The following is a 21,572-nucleotide window of genomic DNA, read 5'->3' on the forward strand; positions in this document are numbered from 1 at the left end:
TATCGTTACAGATCCTGGGTTTGAAGTTGTATATGCTTTTCATGACTGCTTCGTACCCTTCTATATAGAAGCACCACTAGCTCCGTCATGTTTTGAAAGATTCACAAGGGTTGAATCAGTAAGAGCGTCATAAATTACTATTAAACGTGTTTAATAAAGGTTTTCATCCTCGTCCGCAGGGCTTCTGGCCCGTGTTTTTTTTATCATGGAAGAGTCAAATTATCAAATAGGTAAAATGCTGTGAGAACGAAGTTGAAAGCTTTATTTTCAATGTCTATATTTTACAGAAATCTTTTTCTTTGCGAAGGACGGCTTTTGAATATGGCATATTTTGAATGTGCTTTTTAGACACGAAAACGTACTAAATTTCCTAAGAATTCCTAAGAGTTATCAAGGTTTATGTTCTTTGTTTGTTTTTATAAACGTATTATAGGGAAATTGAGGCTTAAATCTTTTAAAAAATGAACAAACTTGCACGGTTGATATGTAGAAACTTGAGCAACATTGAGTCTCAACCAAAAAAAATTCTCAGAAATTTACTTATCAAGAACGCGCGCAGTACGAATCTTATAGCAAGGAGCGTGCTTAAGTAACACCGAAAATCTACTAGAAAAGCATAGCACTATTGAGAAGCAAACAAGCATGAGATATAAAAACAAATGTTTCATATTGGCATATTCTTGAGGTAGACAACACCTATGTAGCTAGCTATATCGAAGCATATCGTTGACGTCAGAAAAGTTTACGTTCTAGAATAGGAGCATTCACTTTAGGCACAAAGCCTGTTTTTTTGTTTTCTAAAATCTAGCTCATTACATATATTACATTAATCGTGCTAATTTTTTTCACGAATTAAAAAAACTCTATTTCACGCGCGTTAATTCTCGCGCAAAAATCGAAAATTGTTTTTGCCAAATAAAGTTCTTGCTTTTATGTAAAGAAATAACTTTTTACGCGTTAATTTACCGTAAATGCGAACTGTTTTGTGCGAATGCGCGAAAATTCGCGCAATGATAACGCAGTACTATTTAAAAGTACGCTTTTTTATTGATTGATTTATTTATTTCTCTCCATTATTTTCCATTAATCAGAACTACCAACAATAACTACGCCGTTAAAAAATAATTTGACGTCCAAACTCGTCGGCGAGTATTTATTTACAATTCAAACAAACACGAATATTACACTATACTAGTTCAGAGTACAAACACCTCGAACCCACGCCCTTTTGTTTTCGTAAACAAAAAAAAACAAGGAGATTTGGGTTCGAGTTGGAATACAAAATATATATTTCTTACAATAATAAGGAAAAAAATGACGAGCACGGTTTTACGCATTATTTAACTCGTCCCCATGCCCATTCAGCAAATGTAAGAAACGCCATGGGAATGGAAACGAAGTTAATGCAGGTGAAGATATTAAGAGTTCAAATTGTCGTTAAGCTTTTTTTTTAACTCAGCAACAAAATGGAGCTGAACGGAATAAGAATAAAATTTTTTACAAGAATAAAATTTTATTTGTTATTCAGCTAATTATTGTTTGAAAAATAATTTCAACTTTTAGTTTGAATCAGATCTAAGCGGGAAAATTTTGTCAACAAAGCAGATCCGAGGACTCACAACAGTTCAATCAGTTTCGTACTTCAGTGCAAATTCAGTTGTAGCTTGAGAAGGAATAAATTACCAAAATAAGATTGAAAAATTTCATGCGACAAGTGACTGATAAGAAAATTGTTTTTTAGGAATGCAGAGTAATGGAGTCGCGCATCAAGCGCATGATTGGTGCACATACATTACAGCCGGACGGGCGAGGAAACACATAAAATCAGTGCGGTCATGTGATAACAAAAACGTTATACAACATTCTAGACTGAACAAACTTCATACAAAATGAAAGAACAGTTTAAATTTTCAAACAGTATAATTTATGAGTGGATAATTATTAAAGGAACATAAAAACATGCATACATTAATGATATATTTATAGATAACGACAGCAAATCAATAATCTTTGTAAATTTAAAGAAACTTCAAAGTAAGTGCGGCCACCGATCATCGATTCATGTCTTACGTAGTAAATGTGACAACGGAGCAAGGAGGATGCTTATTTATTGTCAAATCAGAACGTGAAATTTTGATGTCGCTCGCAAAATAGCAAAAATCTAGATCAAGCTCTGAAGAATTTGTAACTTTTTGACTTTTTATTTATCCCTACCAAGCCGTTCACCATTTACTATTTCAATATAAAATAATCCAATGCATTCTTGAAGCAAATGTTTTGAATTTTAGTTCCTCGCGCGTGTACTAGATTACTCACTAAAGCATGATATTAAAAACGGGTATCGTCGGACCTTTGTTGAAATTTATTGGCGCATATAATAAATATATAAAATCATTTTAACAAGAAAATATCAAAGAAACGACTCCGTTTGATCCTGAACAACACATGTAGCCTAGTTTCTTCACATCGCGTCATGAAGGCAGGTTGACAGCAATTGGTTGATTCATCAATATCGGTGCACAGTAATCTTCAGTGGAAACACTTGAAAGTTCGGAAAAGCTAGTAGTCGTTTCACCTAAAATTTACACTCGAGTATAACTACACAAGATGTCATATAGAGCTGCGAAACGTCCTTAATCCTGTAAAATAATTAAACGGAACAGAATCGACGTGTACCGGTAAAAAAGGTCGCTAAAAAGTGATTGCAAATTTTTGCCAAATAAGTTTTTTCGTTGACTTTTTTTTTTTCTTTTCAGTTCACAGAATGCTTCAAAAGGAAAAGAAATTTAGATATTAAAATATTGTATAAAAAGAAAATTTTTTCGATTTTTTGATGTAAGTAAAAATTTGTCGGTAAAGAGTAGCTAAACGTTTGTAAAAATGAAATATTTTTAGTCTACTTTTATTTTACCGATAAGGTTTTACATTAATATCTACCAACACACTAGTCTCATCACACATGGAGTACTTACACAAACTCTATGTGTTATAGGAAAGCTTTACAGAAGAGAAAACATTGTTTATATTTTATTTACATCGGCTTTTATGTATGGTCCTTCATTCACTACTGGTAGTGTACTGAACTTTAAGAAGCTGATTAAAAAAATGTTTAAAGACGATTTGAATTAGACACTTCGCTAGGCTACTTTTAACAACATAAGTAGCCTTTTTGAAAGAGCTATTGTCAGGTTGTCCACACAGTATCGACATTCTGACATTCTCCTGACATTTATTAACTAAAATTTCTATATTTATCTCAGTTTACCAGCTATTCTTGGTCAGCAAAAATTTTCTATTGGAATGGGTTACCTCCTTAAAATGTTAATTTGAGCATAATAATAGAACAGACTATAGCAATATTAATACAAATTCTTTAACAACAGATTTAAAATTCAGTCCTTGCAAATATTGGCAAAATAAAAATAGTTCTAATTACCACTCAAACCTAAAAATGTTCACATATGTGTGGCATACCGAAGAAAATGCTGATATTCACTGATAGTTGGACAATATCTTGGAAATTCCTGACAATACACCTTTCCCGAATTTTATAAATTATAATAATTATGAGGTCATTCAAAATTTTATAATGTTTCTGTGCTCTTTAATTAACGAAATCCAGATAGAATATCAAATTATCATGACAAAACTGACGTTTTTAAAGCAATATAATATTCTGGTTGAATTTTATTAAGATTTAAAAACGAGGCTATTCTTGGAAAGCTCGGCTATATGAAGGGTTTGACCGCAACTTTCAGCTCGGAATTGAAACACTTAACAAATAAAAATATTTACAAAATTAGGTAATTTGTTTTACCTTTTGCTAAGGAACTTAGGGATAACAGGCCTTTTCAGGAGAGGCGTGCAATAGCACGCGCACACCTCCACACACATGCAAAATGGCTTAGGCGTGCTATTGATAGCACCTGCAAAATGACAAATTTTATAAGAAGTTAACCAGTGCAGCACACTCAAAAACACACCTAAAATACTTGAGGCGTGCTTTTTGGCACACATGTATTAAATTTTTCCTGAAAAGGCCTGGGATAAGAATCATTTTTAGTATCGACCTCTTCAATTGAGTTTGGCATAATTAGGAAATTCGGGAAGGGTCTATTCCTTACTTTCCCCACATTACAGACAGGGTGGAGACCCTGTATTGTTGTTCTCGTAATTGAAGTAAAAATATTACCTGTTGAATTGTCTTCTGAATACAATTCATCCATATCCTCGCGCGTATTCACTGACCCTTCGTCATTCCTCTCTGTGTAGGAGTAGGAGGGTTCTGCTTTAGATAATGTTTTATCACTCGACTCACTAGTAGCGCTGGTACATTTTATATCAACATTGTTCTCTAGTATTTCAGCAGATGTATTGCAAACAACTTCACTGGATAGTTCGTCAGCATGGGAATGTGACGAGTCTTCCGCAGTTACAGAAGAGGGAAAACTATTTGAAGAGACAACAGGAGAAGAAGAGTCACTGTCAATTACATTTGAGTCCGTCACGCCTTCTACATGTTTTGCTACGTCATCAGTCGCGTCGTTGTCGAAATTCGATTCCATATTAGTCGAAGGTTTCGCATCAGTTGAGGACATTGTCTCGTGATTTGCTTCGTCAAATTTTTCTATAAAACTAAATTCTTCGTTATCGGAATGTTCAGTAGTTTCAGGCGTTTCATTAATTTCGCTATTCGTTTTATTGTCGTCAGCCGGTTTAATCGCAACAGCTTTGGTTTCTACTTGTTCCACTATGGTAGCACTGGTTTCTACATGTTTTACTATCGGAGCACTGGTTTCTACTTGTTCCACTATTGCTACTAGTTCAGCCGGCTTAGCAACTACGTCATTCTTTTCTTTTGAAATCTGTTTTTTTAATTTATGATCGATACTTGCGACATTGGTTGCAATTTTATTAGCTACACCGGAAGTCAATGTATCGAGAATTTTAGTCACAGAAAATCTTGAGGTGCGCTTCCCTACAACCGGATCCGGATTTTTTCTGCCAGGATCGGATTGTGATCTTCCACGCTTGGCTTCGAAAACAGATGCGACGGACTTGCCCAACGATTCCGTTGTTGTGTTGTCGCTACTGGTTGTTGTCTCTTCCATCGTCTTTATTGGTAGCTCCTTTTCAAACTGAAATTGCTCCTTTCCTGGTTCCTCACCATCCACGGAAGTACGTTCGCCAGGGCTAAACGGAGTAATGTCTTGTTTCGAAGTCTCTGGATGAAAAACGTCATCGCCCGAAATAGCATCGCTAATTTCACTGGATGAGGAAACAGTCGTGCAATCGCTGCTTATGGACGATAGGGAGGCTGAAAGGCTTTGATGAACGAGCTTTTTGTTTCGGTGACAAAAATTGTAAATATCGACCAGGACTGTCTGCATAACAGCTTCCATGCCCTACAACAAAAATTATAAATTACTTTACAAATTTTTATCTTCCAGCAAAACAGACAGGATCTACATTTCAACTTCACTCTTGCAGGATTCTAGCAGGATGCGTATCACGTGACGTGTCATTCAGGGCAAACACATCACGTGACGTGTCATTCAGGGTACACATAGACGTCTAACGGTCAAATTTACACAAAACACTCAGTTAAAACCTATGTTTTTAGTTTTTAGCTAAAGTACTGAAATGTAGCTCAAACAAGAACCTAAGAAATTCGTTTGTTCGTAGAATGAAAGAAAAAAGATTGTCTGACATTTATGTTAAGTGCAGTGCAGGTAAATAATTAGACTTTATTAATAGCGGTTCATCCTGCAAAGCGGTTTTACTAAATTCATGTTACTAACACAAACAGACTTTGTCACAATATGTGAGAAATCCCTAAGAAGTGAAAGATCTTCCAAGAAGCCTGATATGTGTTTTAAGGTGTAATGTGAAACCAGGGCGAACAATGTTTCTGGTTGATAGTTCAAAATGGCTACTTTTTTAGGAATTGCCACGCTTTTAGATGAATATGTAGTAAACATATAATAGTAGAGGTGGTTAAATAGGCGCGTCATAATTGTGTCGTGCACGGATTATAAAGTTCAGCTCAAAAATGAAAGTTAGAAATCTTTTTTTATTACTTATTACTATCACTTTTATTTTACTTCCACTTTCAATTATACACATCTATCGTTTCAGTTTTCCAAAAGGCTGAGAAATTTATTCCACAACAAAAAACTTTAACTTATCATAGATTATCTTTAATATCTGACTCAAGTCTTGATTTCTCTTATAACTGGTGGAAAATAACACAAGGTTGGTCTAACATACTCAAATAAAGTAAATTAAACCATCAATATCATATCTATTTCTGATTTCTTCCATTTTCGTTACGAAATTATTGAAAGAAAACTAAGAACTAACTAAGAAGCTTATTTCGTTTTTTGATGACAGACACAAAATTATTACCGGTTCCTTCTTGATGTCTTTATCTAAATCCAACCTCAGCAGTGAATGGTTTACTTTTAAAGCCATTGAAAACGCCATCAGACCAGCAGTTTGTATGTTGTTTTCACGAATATCTATTCTTGTTATTGAAAGACTATCGGCAAGCACTTCGGCTAATGCAACAGCACCTATGGTGCAAAAAATAAACATACTATGAACACTCCTCAAAATTGCTCAATCCTGCTCATAGCATAACAAATATAATTTTCGTGCAGTGCATTTTTTTAATAAGAAAAAAGAATTTAGCTTAAGCTTAAAGTGTTCTCACTTTTTTCACATCTTGCTTGAAACTTTTATTATATTCTTATATTATTTATTTCACGGTAAATTTTTTGCAAAATTACATTCTGCGAAAATGTCTGCTTTAAAAAGATTTCCCCATGGTTGTGCTTTTTCAGGAAAATTATTCTGCCTTGCTTTTGGCTATATTTTGCAGCAATTCCAAGCTTCATTGCTCTTTGAAAAAATGTTAACAAAAAGTGTTAATAAGTTAGAAAGTAGCGTCAGAAAAACAAGTACTGGTACATATATATGGAAAAGAAGTATACATTCAAAAATAAAGATGACAAGTTAATATTACCGATCAAGTTGCTTGAAAACAAACTGTGTAATGAAAAACATCTATAGCAACCCGGAATGTTTGATAGAATATATTTTTTTGTCTAACTTACCTTCACTACCAAGTTTAGTATTAAGAAATCCTAATTTGCGTAGTGATTTGTTTTTTATCAAACCACTTTTAAGTTTCTGTAATCCTAAATCCCCAATGCGATTTTGACCAAGGTTGAGAGCTTTCAAAGAAGACGTGTGTACCTAAAAGCAAACCAAGAAGTATCACAATTTGTTCGGATGAATCAGGTCTGAAAAGTCGCAGAAAAAGGAAGAGGTTTATTTCCACTCACCAGACCCTCGCACAAGTAACCCATCCCTTCGTGCGTTAGTCCATTGTTCCACATGATTAAAGAACAAAGACCGCCAGAAGACTGTTCTGCTTGATCAGACAATCCATTCCCTATATGAGCTAACCCAATATCCTGAAGTTAAGCAAGACAAAATTGAATAGAAGACATAATTTCATATTCACTCCGGGGTTTTTTACTATATTTTTAACTTTAAGGAACAATTCAGAATCTGAGGTGTTTCAACGTTGTGGACTAGGGTATAGAAAAGCAGCAAAAATGAATTTATGAAATTTGATTTTTTAGGGTCAATGTTTACAGGTTCATCTCATATGCAGTAAACTTGGATAACTTATACCTTCATTTGGTTGTTTCGTAAATCTAATAATTGCAGAGTTGTATTGTAAGTTAACATTGCACCAATGGGAGGACCATCAGTTGATGAGAGGTCGTTGTCTCCAAGATAAAGTTCTTCTAATACTTTGTTGTACTTCATTGCAGTTGCTAAAAATGGGTTAAATATTTGTTTAATTATACAATTACTTTGATGAATCTAGTATCAAGAGAGTTTTGGGCATTTCAAAGCACATGGAAGTAGATTTTCACTTACTTAGAATAAGCAAAGGCCGTCCAGATAAAAATACTCCTTCTAAATGTAATATCTTGAGGCGCGGGTCAGCCTTTAAACACCTGCCAAAAGTCGGCATGGTCATATCGGTAAGTAAAGTCCTTCTGGCATCAAGATATGTCAAAATATGTGTTTTACGTAACATTCGGCATAATGCCTGCCAGCCCCGCATGCCAATTTTTGGATTGCAGGCAATATTTATTTTACATGTTGATTGATAAAATTCAACCATTTCGAGGATGGATGTAGCTCCCTAAAAAATGTTTTAAGTCTAATGTGTAAAATGAATAAATAAAGAGAGAATATCCAGCAGTGAAATATTTTACAAGATTTGTTTATTACAAACATTCTGGAGAACCTGATAGGTTTAAGTTTTTCCTATCACTTTAAAGTAAAACTGAAATTGAAACAGAGTAAACAATCAAAGTGTGATGCTGTTATAGTTTCATTCATACAGAAAAATTCTTGGAGTTAAAATCCAACTTAAAAGCTTACATCTTCTTCCAAACTGCAATTTTCTAAGTCCAAATTTTCAAATTGAATTCTTCTAAAAATCGATTCAAGGGCTTCACATGACTTCAGATCTAGTCTTGTTCCTAGAAATTTTGAAATTTTATAGATTTATTTATGAGTTTATAACTTTATTCACAGAATGAAAATCAAACACAGATTAAAGTTTTTTACATCTTTTTAAAAAATGTAGTAGTGGTTTTCATAAATTAACATCACAACGTTGTTATAATTGAAATACATTTGTTTTTCTAATGCTGTGTTTTTCCTGGGAACATCAGCAATTACATATATACATATGTGACACTTTTACACACACTAAAATCATTTGTTACAAATCTCTTTAATAGTAGCCGTCGTCTGTCTGTCTCTGCGCGGACCCCCTCTGAGTTAGAAAATGATGTTACAGAAACACGAATATCAAATGCAATATATTTTTATCCACTTTGTTGCAACAGGTAAATATAAAGGACGGGCGAACCCGTGGATTTTTCCACAGGCAACGACTAGTCTATATTATAAAACCCGCACATGTCTGTCTGTGACGCAAAATGGTAAACGCAGTAGCGAGAGTGGGTAAATAAAGGACAGGCAAACTCGTGAATTTATCCACGGGCCACTAATTAGTTATACAAATTACATGTTGAAACAGTCCCTTAGCATGGCTTCAATATGTGATATTTTATAAAAAAAAATTTCAATTATGCTCTCACCGTGGAATACGTAAGGGGGAACCAAAAAAGTCATGCCTGTTACATTACTTATTGCCAACACTGCAGAAGCTTCAATTAAATAATACATATCAAAGAAATATAAAAAAATTAACAATAAAAAAAAGATAATGAGCATGTTACCTCTTAAAACTAACGTCCCAGATCGACATGATAAGTCTGGTATATCCTGAAAATCAAGCATTTAAGAAAATACAACCACTTTTTATTTGCAAAAGATAACTATATTTGGATATGTTATACTTCATTAAAAATTCTATATTTAGGAAAACACTGTTTAATTCCCACACAGTAATACAAACATATTTTAATGCATACTCTATGTATATCTCTTAAAAACAAAGTTTTAATAGCATGCTTTTTACACAAATTGCACAACTTCTATCTTACCTGGATTTGCTTAATAACTTTTTCTATTGGTTTACACCGTAACTTTTGACAAGCATTTCTGTAGAATGAAATTACTTCCCCCTTTGAAGGTGTTCGAACTGAAACAAAAAATATATATACGAGGACATATAAAACAAATTATATAAATGCTGAAACATTTCAATTAAAATGCTTCTGAAGCATTTTTACAATACCTTTGTACGTTTTCCTCTGTACAGTTAGGGCTAGCGTCATATTGCCATCAATAATTCTCATAATAATAATAAAAAAAATATATTTCAAATAATAATAATAAATAAATTTCAATATCTATGTAGCTGAAAGTGGACACACTGTGTGACAAAACAAGTCACACAACCATAGAAAAAATTCTACAGAAAACGTAGATTGCGATGACAATGGTTACAATTTTTTCATCCCTGCAGTTAAACTAGTATATAATTGTGGAATGTAATGTCCCCCTTTCCAGCTTTTTGCCAGAAGTCATTTATGCCTCACCCCCGCCTATAATAAGAGAAATCGAAACTACTAGTTTAAATGAATCTGAACTTTTTTTTTTAATCATGGTAACAACTATTGAAAACAGTTGATGTGAAATGGAAGTTTTTTGCATTAGCTGTTTTTGCGTGTGCATGCATGCCCATTCATTAAAAGTATAAATTTAAATAGCTTCCGTGATTATTAGCACTTTTAAATAAATTATAGCTTGCATATTATGTCTGAGAACAAGAAGGTTTCATTATAATTTATTGCTATGGCTTGCACATGATGATTGCAATAGAAGGTGATTTAAGTTCATGTGTCAACAAAATTCTTTATGTCGACATCGTTATGAATTGTCATCAAACTTGTGTACTGTATGGTTGTTTTGTAAACAATTGATTTTATTATATATATATAAAAAAAAAATTACATATTTTTTCTTCAATATCAAGTTTCTAACAAATTAAAAAAGAAACATTTATTTTTGTTTCCCTCCAAAAAAATTTAGGGGTCTGCAATCATGGACAAAAATATTGAGACTAAGGCAGTTTTTTACCCTCCTTCCCTTAAAAGTCTGAAGCTGAATTTTATGTGAAAAACTATTGTTTTTTGCTCATTAAAAGCTCTGTGTCAAAAAATGAATAACACAATTATTTTGCATATATAATAACAAGTTTAATTCAGAGCCAATTTGAAACAAAGGAAATTTAGGAAATTCATTATCACAACATTACATCACAGTTTGTTGTCTTAAAATAATTACAAGGTGGACAGACCCCAGACAAATACCAGGCATTCCAGAGATTCTATTTTAATTCCGATTTTACCCAGGCAGATCATGCCAGGGTAAAAACACATAATTAAAAAAATGCTTTAAATGGAGCTAAACTGCAAGTTTTGCTCATGTTAACTGTGGTGACAGAAGTACAGTTCTTTAGCATTGTGGTTGGTATACATTAGGTTTACCTTAGTCATTGAGAATGTCATGTAGAGCCTGGCACAGTGGGGAGGTTTCTACCTATGGACCTGATCTTAAATGTTGCCAGGGATATTAGTCTCACTTGCTTGTAAAGGAACTGGAACTTACCCGGGTCTTGATTATTAATGGTTGCATATAAGAACCCAACACCCACACTGCACAAGTTCTTCAGATGTACCTTACAGTTACCCACCCTCCCACCCTTTTTATATATCAATTATTTCACCTATTTTTCTTTATTTTATGTCATCAACACGCCTACGAATGGTGGATGTGAGATACCAATTCAATTTATCACCGTGGTGCAATGGAATCGAATCGAAATGGAAATATCATGGACGTCTCCAATGCAACTAAAGACAACTGCATCACAACTGTTATGGGGGCACGCAGCACAACACAACCAGACAAATTGCTTCTGCCTCAAGGTTTCCCTGGCATTTCTTTTGGCTCATGTTATGTCAGGGTTTTAGTCCAGAGGTAGAAGCAACGAGTCTGTAGGTAGCCTCTAATTTAATTGGTGGGTGTGTTGGGCCTCCTTCGTCAGCCGTTTAGGCAAGTAATGTGTTGATACAAGTCATTGTAGAATAAAAACACCAGTAATTAGCATGTGCCTGACGCTCAGGACATGTCGATGCGCCTGACGCTCAGGGCATCTCTAGTGTAGTCATCATGTGAATAAGAAACATGCGCCTGACGCTCAGGGCATGATGAAGCCCCTGACACTCAGGGCATCTCTCATACACCTGACGCTCAGGGTATGAATAAAAACACCAGTAATTAGCATGTTAAAGCCCCTGACGCTCAGGGCATGTTGAAGCCCCTGACGCTCAGGGCATGTTGAAGCCCCTGACGCTCAGGGCATCTCTCTAGACCTGACGCTCAGGGTATGGAAGAAAACACCATAATTAGCATGTGTCTGACGCTCAGGACATGTCGATGCATCTGACGCTCAGTGCATCTCATCTGTCTCATGCACCTGACGCTCAGGGCATGAAGACGCCTATAATGCATATCCTGACGCTCAGGATATACATTATATATTTGTGCATATCCTGACGCTCAGGATATGCATTATATATTTGTACATATGACGAAGCACGAAGGAGGCACCTTCATACCTACCCATTCCCCAAAAATCTTCATAAATAGTCTATGCATACTGAACGTGTTGTATCTACTCATTCCAATAGAAATACATTGTTTCTATCAATTTGTGTTATTATTCTGGAACCCAAAGCAATTAACTATATATAGCTTTTAGCAGTCCTAAAGCTGTGTAGAAACGTTATTGGCAAAAGTCTATTTCATTTCCATTTTATATAACTTAACAACCTTGATTACTAGTTATCAAATTGAGCACAAGAAAGTCAGAGATTTGGTTGCCACTGTTGTGATGATTGACAAGTGGCTGAATGACAAATCACATTTTTAAAATTAGAGTTGAGATGAAAACAAGCTGAGCTCATAGGGGAAAGAATGCTAAAAACGAGCAAATAAAATGATAGATAATGACCTAACAGAAGGTCACAATAAAAAATCTTAGCTGACGAATCAATGAAAAACGACTATTTTTTAATGAAAATATTTGGTCAGCATTTTATTTTAGTTTAATATAAAAAAATAGCTTGATTTAGTAATTATTTTAAATTTGTAGAGTTCAGAATAAATTCAATGCTAATTACATCCATTTTTTGCCATTTTAAAAAACATGCAAGTTCAGTACCCTTTATACTAGCCCCAAAACATTTAAAGTATGCACCCCTACCATATGCAGCAGTTATTTGACTTGGTTCTTCAATTATCGCAAATTTACCCCAGAATGGTACTGCAATCCCTGGTCCCTGGGGTATTTGTCCAGGTCTGTCCACCTTTATGAATAACTTCATTATTTAATATAATTCCATCAAAAATTTATGCAATCAACTAGGGAAAGGAAACCATAATTATCATGTCTATTTTATCTGTCTATTGTCCACTTAGCTTGCTGATCGAATGAGCACACAACAAGCTTATACAAGTTTGGTAAAATATTTAGGTGCACCACAATGGAATTTTAAAGTTCTTACCATCCCTCCAAGGATCTACAGGAGCTATAAATTCTGTAATGCAATCTGGACCATTAGGAAAATGTACAGACTTTTTGTCCTTTTTCTGTGTGTTTTTTTCTGCAAACTTCAAGCATGATATTAATGGTTGTTTTAATCCATGTGCATACCTATTCCTTCTGAAAACCTGCTTTTTCATTTCCTGAGTGTTTTTTTCTTTTTGAATGCCACTACTTGAAACTAAATTAACAGATGTTGAAATAATCTGCTCTGGATTTTTATTACCCATATCTAATTCATTGACATGTGTATCTATTGCCAATTCTTTTGATGCTTCAACTTCTTCAGTACCGTTTTTCTCACTGCTTAATAAAGGGTCAAAAAACACTGGTTCTTCAAGTTCTGTAACTTTATGATTAATTAATTGATTTTCATTAACACCAATATCACAATTTTTTACTAATTTCTTGTCAACTTCGGTATGAATTATATCATTATCTTCAGTTAATAGGGAATTAATTGCAGGTGCTCCCAAATCAACAACGGCAGGCGGTGGTCTATCAAGCGTCAGCTCTTCCCGTCCCTCCTCAAGCACAGTATCGTAACTCTCCATAGAAACGGTTACGCACCCCTAATTGTCCCTTAATGAGTAGTAACACTTTTGTTTACATTTTTGCTGTTTATTTTTCTAATTTGATGAATCATTTTTATGTTGTGATTTATTGCGTTCATACAAATCACTTCTTCGTCCAGCATTTTGTTTTTTCTTGTTCTCATGATAAAGAGACTGGCACTATGTATATATGTATATTATGCTCTTCCCCGGGTATATTAAATTTCCAAATTAATGCAAAATTGTCTGTAAATTTACACAAAAACTCACCTAAATGCTTATGAAGACTGAGAAAATTGTCTATTTTTCTAGGGTATTGTGTTCCTCAAAAATAGAAGTTCTTATAAGTTTTTTTAAACGACTTGGTTTTACAACATCGCCGATGGAGTTTAATTAATTTTCTGACCAGAAATATCTGAGCCAGATCTCCGGTTTCCTAGAACTGAAGAACCAGCAATAAAACACCTTGTTTTGTCACTTGAGGTAATGCTGGTTACACTAATATGGCACTTTCGTTTGTATATTTATTTACCACTTTTTTATGAAATGTAAATAAAGTAAACCGACTGTTATTGTCAATTCTGGCAAGAACCTTTCGTAGATAAAAAGGGTAACACCACACTCTACTACACTATAGAGAACAGCCTGACAACAACCTGGAACATGCTGGAACAACCTAGAACAGTGTAAAAAAAATATTTTAAGCGTGTTGTCCATTGCATACTGTCTTTGTTCCTCAAAACAAAAACATTCTTACAAAAACCTGCTTTCCCAAGGATCACCATGAATAAAATAAATTCTCAGAAACCTTATGGAAATGATTGTTATGATTGTTCATTCATTGATAAAACTTGCGCAAAATAAGAAAAAAAATCATTGATCATATTTTACCAAATCTTTTGTTCTTCTGATAACTGCTACAGTACTATATATAATACTTTTTAACTTAACAAATGTACATTGTGTTTAGTTGCTATAATAATTTGCCATTTTTTCGTTTTTATATAAATCAGTGAAACACGATTCTTGCGCTAACTAATTGTAGGTACTCTAAGGTGAAACGCTTTGAAAACAGGGGAAACTATGAAGAAACAGGGTCAAATATCTTGGAAACTGAGTGAAACAGACTGGAAACGAGGAGAGACGATGACAAAACTAGGGAATCAAGTGACTGGGGAACAGGAAAAACTGGAAAGTCGTAATTTTTATGTAATTGTTATCGTGGACTCATAAAACTTGAAAATAGCTTTGTCATTTTTGAATGAAATGATGCTGATATGTTGTATTCATACAGTAGGGAGTGATTTCCCCACAACTTCATTCAGATTTTCATCAATAACACTTTTCATTCATTTGTTTACATATTGTCGCAGCACAGCTACAATTTTTCTAAACTGTGTCAGGAACAATTATTATTATTATTATTATTATTATTATTATTATTATTATTATTATTATTATTAATATTATTATTATTATTATTATTATTATTATTATTATTATTATTCCGAATATTTATACAGGATATAGCCACTTCAGTGTTGGAAACACTGTTATCAATGTGGGTCCTGTGTTCGGAATGTATACATTAAGTATACACCGGCATTACCTACCCAATTTCCCTCACATGGCATGGGTTGACCCGTAGCTGTGGTAAAGACACTTGCTAAACATGCCCGCGCTGTGGACCGAACCACGGACCTTGTGATTACGAAGCGAACTCCATAACCACAAGGCCACACGACACAGAACAGGCTAGAATTCCCCTCAAAAAAACTTTTGGATATGCACTTCTGACGTCATCAAATTTCCACACCATCCTTGATCTTTTCCATTGTTCTTCTACTTAAGTGGATTTTTTTCACAGACTTACAGACAAGTTATTATTAATTTTAAATAATTATATGAACATTCAAACATTTACAATGTTTTGCTACTCTAAGAAATCACAATTGTCTGTTACAGTATGATCCATTCCAATTTGTTTTTGAGTGGGAATTCACCTTATAAGTCTCAGCAGATTTCAGAATTGTGAAAACTTTAGGCATTTTATTTAAAATATAGCAATAATTTTCTTTGCCGACTTTTACATGCTGCACCTGATTAATGCAGTTAAAACATCGCTATATCACTGAACCATTGCATCATACCTATGCTAATTGTGACTGTAAAAGTGGTTTTTACTTATTTGCTAAAATGCCCTTGGATATCAACATATCTGTTTACATGCGAAAGAAATACAGTTTTAATTTTTGCATTGATTTTTTCAGGTATATATACTCAACATGGGAGAGAAAGAGTGCAATAAAAGGAGTTGGCTTGGTTTGAAATATTACCAGTATGAACTAAACACTGGAATATATATGTTTGAGCCATGGGAAAAAAGCCTGTTTAGTATCCTTTCTCCCCTGTTCTTGCCAAGTACGTCACATGTATATATGGTATTAATTTTTGTGGATTTTGGTCGAAATCACTAAATTAGGGAAATTATTACTTTAATTGGAGAAATTCCAAGTACTTGAAAATTTTTGCTAAAATTTTTTTTCGCAATATCTGAAATTAGAAAGTTTTCACAAGATTAACCTTCGTGATTTGTGATTATAACTTTTCAAATGGCTGAAAAAGTGTATGTTTAAAATGAATGTCTTGCAGAGGATAGACATCTTTTTGTGTTTACCCCATAATCATTAATAACCAATCAACACATTCTTTTTTGTCTTCTTGCATATAAAGCCATAAAGACATGTCTTGTTGTTGATGATAAAAAGGGGAAAACAAGTTTGATAGATAAATTTTCTTGAAATTCGCAAAGGTTTCTCTCTTTAAAGTGTATATACATAAAGTTCTGAAGATAACATTTACGAAAAATTTAAATGTGCAAAGAAAAGGTAAAAAAATCATGAAAGTGAACTCATTCAAGAGAGTAGTTGAACTCGCACTTTTAAAATCTTATAATGAAATTTCCTTTTAAAAGATAATATTTTATAAGCATAATATTTTTTTGAGAAAATTTTAAAATATTTCATAACATTTTCTGTCCTCGAAAAATGTTTTCAAAACTAATACTAATATCATTAAGGTATGTTAGTGTGATCTGCTGTGGCTATTGTTAAAGTCCTTAACAATAGAATATTAGATATAATTTTACTTGGAGTTTTGCTTATGAGTTTGGTATCCTCATACTTTTTCATGCCCCCTTCCATACGACGAGGAATGGAGTTGCTTGGACTGTCATAAATATGGATTTGATTTGCTGCTGCATATAAGTTTTTCAATAGTTGCAACATTCCAGCATTCTGTGGCATGTAAATTATTGTGAAACTCATGGACCTTGAACTGATATATACATTGAGGATGATATTTCATGTTCGTGAATTAATTAGATTTTATATATATTTATTTATGTTTTTTTAATAACATTTGATAGTTCATTTCTATAATTGGAAGTCATGTGTGTATTGTACAATATAAGTTTTCTTTGTAATCACAATATGTTATGTGAACCCTTTATATATAGACTTATAGACGACTGCATTTTACTAGTACCTTTCTTCTATTTCCATTGTATTGCGTAAAGCATGTCACCTAACTAACTAACCAACAATCAAAATCTGTGTTTGTTTATGTCTGTTGTGTCCAGTTGAAGAGAATGTTTTTACTTTCTTTGAACTGTTAGGATTTGTCATATTTTAACTATATTCAATTTAATAAAAATCTGTGTTGTCGAATAAAATATAAGTAGTGTTATAAATTTCGTTAATTTTTGGGGGGGGCAGGGGGACTTAGGATCTACTGAGAATTGATACTATGAAATTAAATAGAAACATGTTTATATCTAAGAAAAACAGTGGATAATTGTCATTTCATGTTATTTTCAATTATGAGTGACAGTGTCCTCTATCTTGCAATTTAACGATCTCTGTTGATGCAGTAAAAGGTGACTTTGTTATTTTTAAATATTTTAACATCAGATTTTGAATTCATATTATTCTTTGTCCAATACTGAAATGACTAAATTTAAGTATCGACTAGACTAGTGAACTACAAAAATAAATATCAGCTCATGGAAATGACTGCTGTTAGGAAATCTCTAAGCTTGAATGAAAAGTTGATTGAAGCTGAAAAAGCAAAGAATGCTGGCAATAGTTTCTACAAAGATGGAAATTTGCAGAAAGCAATAAAAAAATATCATATTTCTCTCCTCTACTTAAAAGATGTCGAAAAACCTTCACCGTTAGATAAGTTGAGTGGAACTGAACCAGAAGAGATATCAGAAGAACTTTTAGATGATATTTTCAAACTAAGGTGTTCCTGTTATAATAATTTGTCAGGTAGGTGAGAAGTTTGTTTGTTTGTTTGTTTGTTTGTTTGTTTGTTTGTTTGTTGAATACATTGAAATGAATACTAAGTCATTCCTCTGATTCGGTCTACAGTTAAACCGCAATTTTTGGTCTATGTTACCTTAAGAAAAATGTTGATTGACCCCAGGGTTTTTTTAATTTTTCTGAATTTTTTCTAGTTTCATGTGGTTTTTTTTAAGAATTATCAACATTTACAAAAACTTGTCTACTATACTTACATCTCTATCAAATAAGGAGCAAAGTACGAGTCCAACTTTCTTTAATACCCGTTGTTAAAACAAGGCTACAAAGACTATATTTAGTGGGGTTTTTTTAGTTAATTCGACCCTTTTATCTCAAAACTTCGATTCTTCTAGCCCCCGGTTTTTCAAAATATTTTGTCGGTCCCGTAAGACGTCGAAAAATTGGAGTAGAAAAGTGGTTTAGTCTGCCGCCCTCACTCCTACTAAATTTATTAAAAGAAATTATTTTAAAAAAGAAGGGTCAAAATATTCATCTTAAATTATATTGACTGTAATTTCAGGAGGTTTTGAAGTTAGTCAAAAGTGGGCTATAGAAAAGATTTTTTTTTTGTAGCTGTCATGTTGAAAAAGAAAAATTACGAAAAAGTGATAACCTATGCAACGGAGGTAGGTAGCTCAATTACCGTATTTCCTCTAAAGAACGCCGCCCTCTAAAGAACGCTGCCCTCCAAAGAACGCCGCACTTCTATATGAAAATTTGTAATAAACGCCGCCCTCTAAAGAACGCCGCACCTAAAAATTGCATTTTGTAAAGAACGCCGCGGCGTTCTTTAGAGGAAATACGGTATGCAAACATAAACGTATTCTTTTGGGTGAATTATGTGAGAAAGATAGAGAAAGCTAATCGAGAGAGGTAATTTTCGCGGAAGGTAATTTTTGCGGGAAGAGAATTTCGTGAATTATTTTTCAGATTTTTTTCATTTTTTTATGAGAATTATGTTTTTCTCGAATAACTTACTTTTGTATATTTCGTGAGAGGAAATTTTCGTGAATCGTATTAATAAACCGTAAAATTTCTCGAATTCGTGAAAATTAATTCCCAGGTAATGTAAGAACATTTTCATGCAGGTTCTCACCAAGGAGTCGAAGAATGTGAAAGCCTTTTTCAGACGTGGTCAGGCTTACTATGCAACCAAGAATATCGAAAAAGCAGAAGATGATTTTCTTGCGATAAAACAAATTGATAGTTCAGGTACGCAACTATTATTTTAAGATGAAAATATTTATTGTGTGTGATTAGTGTGTGTGTGTGTGAGATTTCGGCGTGCAGATATAAATTTTTAAATTCATTTAAGTTTTCTGTTTATAGGCTTACCTAGTCTTCAGAAAAAAATGGTAAATTTTTTAATAAACACGGACGATAAACAAGAGCGCATCTGACATAAATTGTAATATAGATAGCATACCATTATCCCCATTATATTGTGTTTCTCTGTAATAATTTCAACTTTTTATATGCTTTTTCCTTTATTATACAGTGTAGCTACTCTCGTTAAGTGGGACACTCAAGGGACGGGGAAAAAATGTACTACTTAGCGGGCGTCCTACTTATTACCGAATTTCCTCATAAGTAGGATTTTCATCAAATAGCTCAATATGTCCCATTTATCGAGAGATTTTTTAAGAGACTTAGAGAATTCTTAGAGGGATCGTAATTTCATAATCAAAATATGGTTATAAGTAATTGTGTTTAATTTTTCTCATCATGACTGCACTCTCGAAAAGAACTCGCGAAAAGTTTGTTTTGTTTACAATTTTTTTTTCTAATCATTGCAATGTCTTCAGTCTTGGAAAAATATGAAGTCGTTCCATTGAATGTCCCACTTAAGCGAATGTCCCACTTAGCGAATGTCCCACTTAATTGGTCCAAGGGACGGAGAAAAAATGTACTACTTAGCGTGCGTCCTACTTATCCCGGGTCTCACTTTAAGCGAAGTTTTTTTGCTTGAATAGGGTAAGGAAGTTTAAGGTATGGAGAAAAAGCGTACTATAAGTTACACTTAACGAGAATATACTGTAATATGTTTTATAAGAACTTCAGGGCGAGCTTTCAGGTTAAAAACAATGGGTCTGTTGTTTAGAACAAGAAATGTTTACAGAATAGTCGTAAATTTGACTCGAATATTTAGTCCTGTCGAATGCTGTATTAGTGGAGCAACAGTCTGCTGGGGTACAGATTTTTGGGAATTTCTCTGCTTGTGACAAATATAACTCTGGTGGTTGAGAAGTGGGATCACTTTTTTTCTTGAGAGGCGGGAGGAATAAATAAACATGCTCAAATTACTTTTTCTTCTTTCCTTTAACCTATTGTATGAAATGATAGTAAGTTTATAAATAAGCTTATATACAGACACCACTACGAGATACGGCTCGTTGTATAGCTACTTTTATTTATTTTCTTTCCTTAAATTCACATTTATTCAGTATCCAGAATACTATGAGGAATATGATAATCATTTTGAGTATTGTAGATTTCATATTCAGGAGGGAAGATTTGACAGTGCGTTTGTAACTCACCGTCCTTTTCATTTGGGGGGTGTTTACATGGGAAATCTCATCCCGGGATGAAACTCGTCCCTGGATGAGGTCATCCCTGTCTCTCGCCAAAGTTTTTATACTGTTTACATGTTTTAGGCGGGATGAAATCTCATCCCGGGGCGAGTTCATTTCTGAATTTTATGCGCAATGGTTTTGAATAATTTCATCCCGGGATGAAATTATTCAAAACTCGCCCCGGGATGAAATAGAGATGTAAACAAAAAAAGTTTCATCCCGGGATGAAATTTCATCCCGCCTACATGTAAACGTAGTCTCATACATTTATTTATTTATTTAGAAAGTTGCGCTGACAGATTCTTCCCGTTAATAGACGCAGCAAAGAAGAAACAACTTGCAAGTGAAAAAGAAATGTGTCGTAAAATGATGAGCAACGGTTGACAGTCTGTTTTTCTTCTTTCTTTCTTTTGTATATAAATATTTCCAGTTTTTTCAATTATATTATGAATTAAATTATGTTGTTTTTACCAAAATAACTATTCCATAACATTCAGTCAAATTAACACTAAGGACAACCAATAACGTTTGAGAGCTTTCCAATTCATTTGAATTTGAAAGTGATCATACAAAGTCGAAGGAAGCTGAGGTTGGGGTGGGTGGAGGTGAGGGTGGAGGGAGAGCAGCACAGGTCAAGGAACTTTGTGATAATAAATTCGCAGGAAAAGATTCTATTTTCTGGGAAATTTATTCAGAAAAAAAACAATGATGTTAAGCGTGAATGTGTCATGTGATCTTGTGTTATCTTTCTAACGTATAATGCCATCTATCCTATTTTTACCCTGTAATTTATTTGTGGATATTTCAGTTAAATCGGGAAGTGTTGTATGCTACGAGTTGGGAAAGGTCAGGAAATCTTATGATATTTCCTTTGTAAACATTGTAGGCTGAATAGCAAAAATACTGA

At 33.7% G+C, this 21,572-nt stretch overlaps 2 protein-coding genes across 2 annotated transcripts; one reads left to right on the plus strand and one right to left on the minus strand.

Moving 5' to 3' along the window:
* Positions 1-1,067: 1,067 nt before the first annotated feature.
* Positions 1,068-13,900, minus strand: LOC130657489 (protein phosphatase 1 regulatory subunit 37-like). The gene is made up of 11 exons (XM_057460478.1): positions 13,137-13,900; positions 9,606-9,703; positions 9,339-9,384; positions 8,470-8,570; positions 7,957-8,227; positions 7,705-7,850; positions 7,350-7,481; positions 7,119-7,260; positions 6,409-6,575; positions 4,193-5,405; positions 1,068-2,575 (listed from the first exon to the last, which is right to left on the minus strand). The coding sequence occupies exons 1-11, from the start codon at positions 13,726-13,728 to the stop codon at positions 2,472-2,474; spliced, it is 3,012 nt and encodes a 1,003-aa protein (XP_057316461.1). The 5' UTR covers positions 13,729-13,900; the 3' UTR covers positions 1,068-2,471.
* LOC130657494 (uncharacterized) lies at positions 13,813-21,121 on the plus strand. The gene is made up of 6 exons (XM_057460488.1): positions 13,813-14,211; positions 15,999-16,122; positions 16,865-18,059; positions 18,666-18,718; positions 19,181-19,304; positions 20,949-21,121. Exons 3-6 carry the CDS (start codon positions 17,792-17,794, stop codon positions 21,047-21,049), a joined length of 546 nt encoding a protein of 181 aa, XP_057316471.1. The 5' UTR covers positions 13,813-14,211; positions 15,999-16,122; positions 16,865-17,791; the 3' UTR covers positions 21,050-21,121.
* The last annotated feature ends 451 nt before the right edge of the window (positions 21,122-21,572 follow it).

Source organism: Hydractinia symbiolongicarpus, chromosome 9 (assembly GCF_029227915.1).
Source record: "Hydractinia symbiolongicarpus strain clone_291-10 chromosome 9, HSymV2.1, whole genome shotgun sequence".
NCBI lineage: Eukaryota > Metazoa > Cnidaria > Hydrozoa > Anthoathecata > Hydractiniidae > Hydractinia > Hydractinia symbiolongicarpus.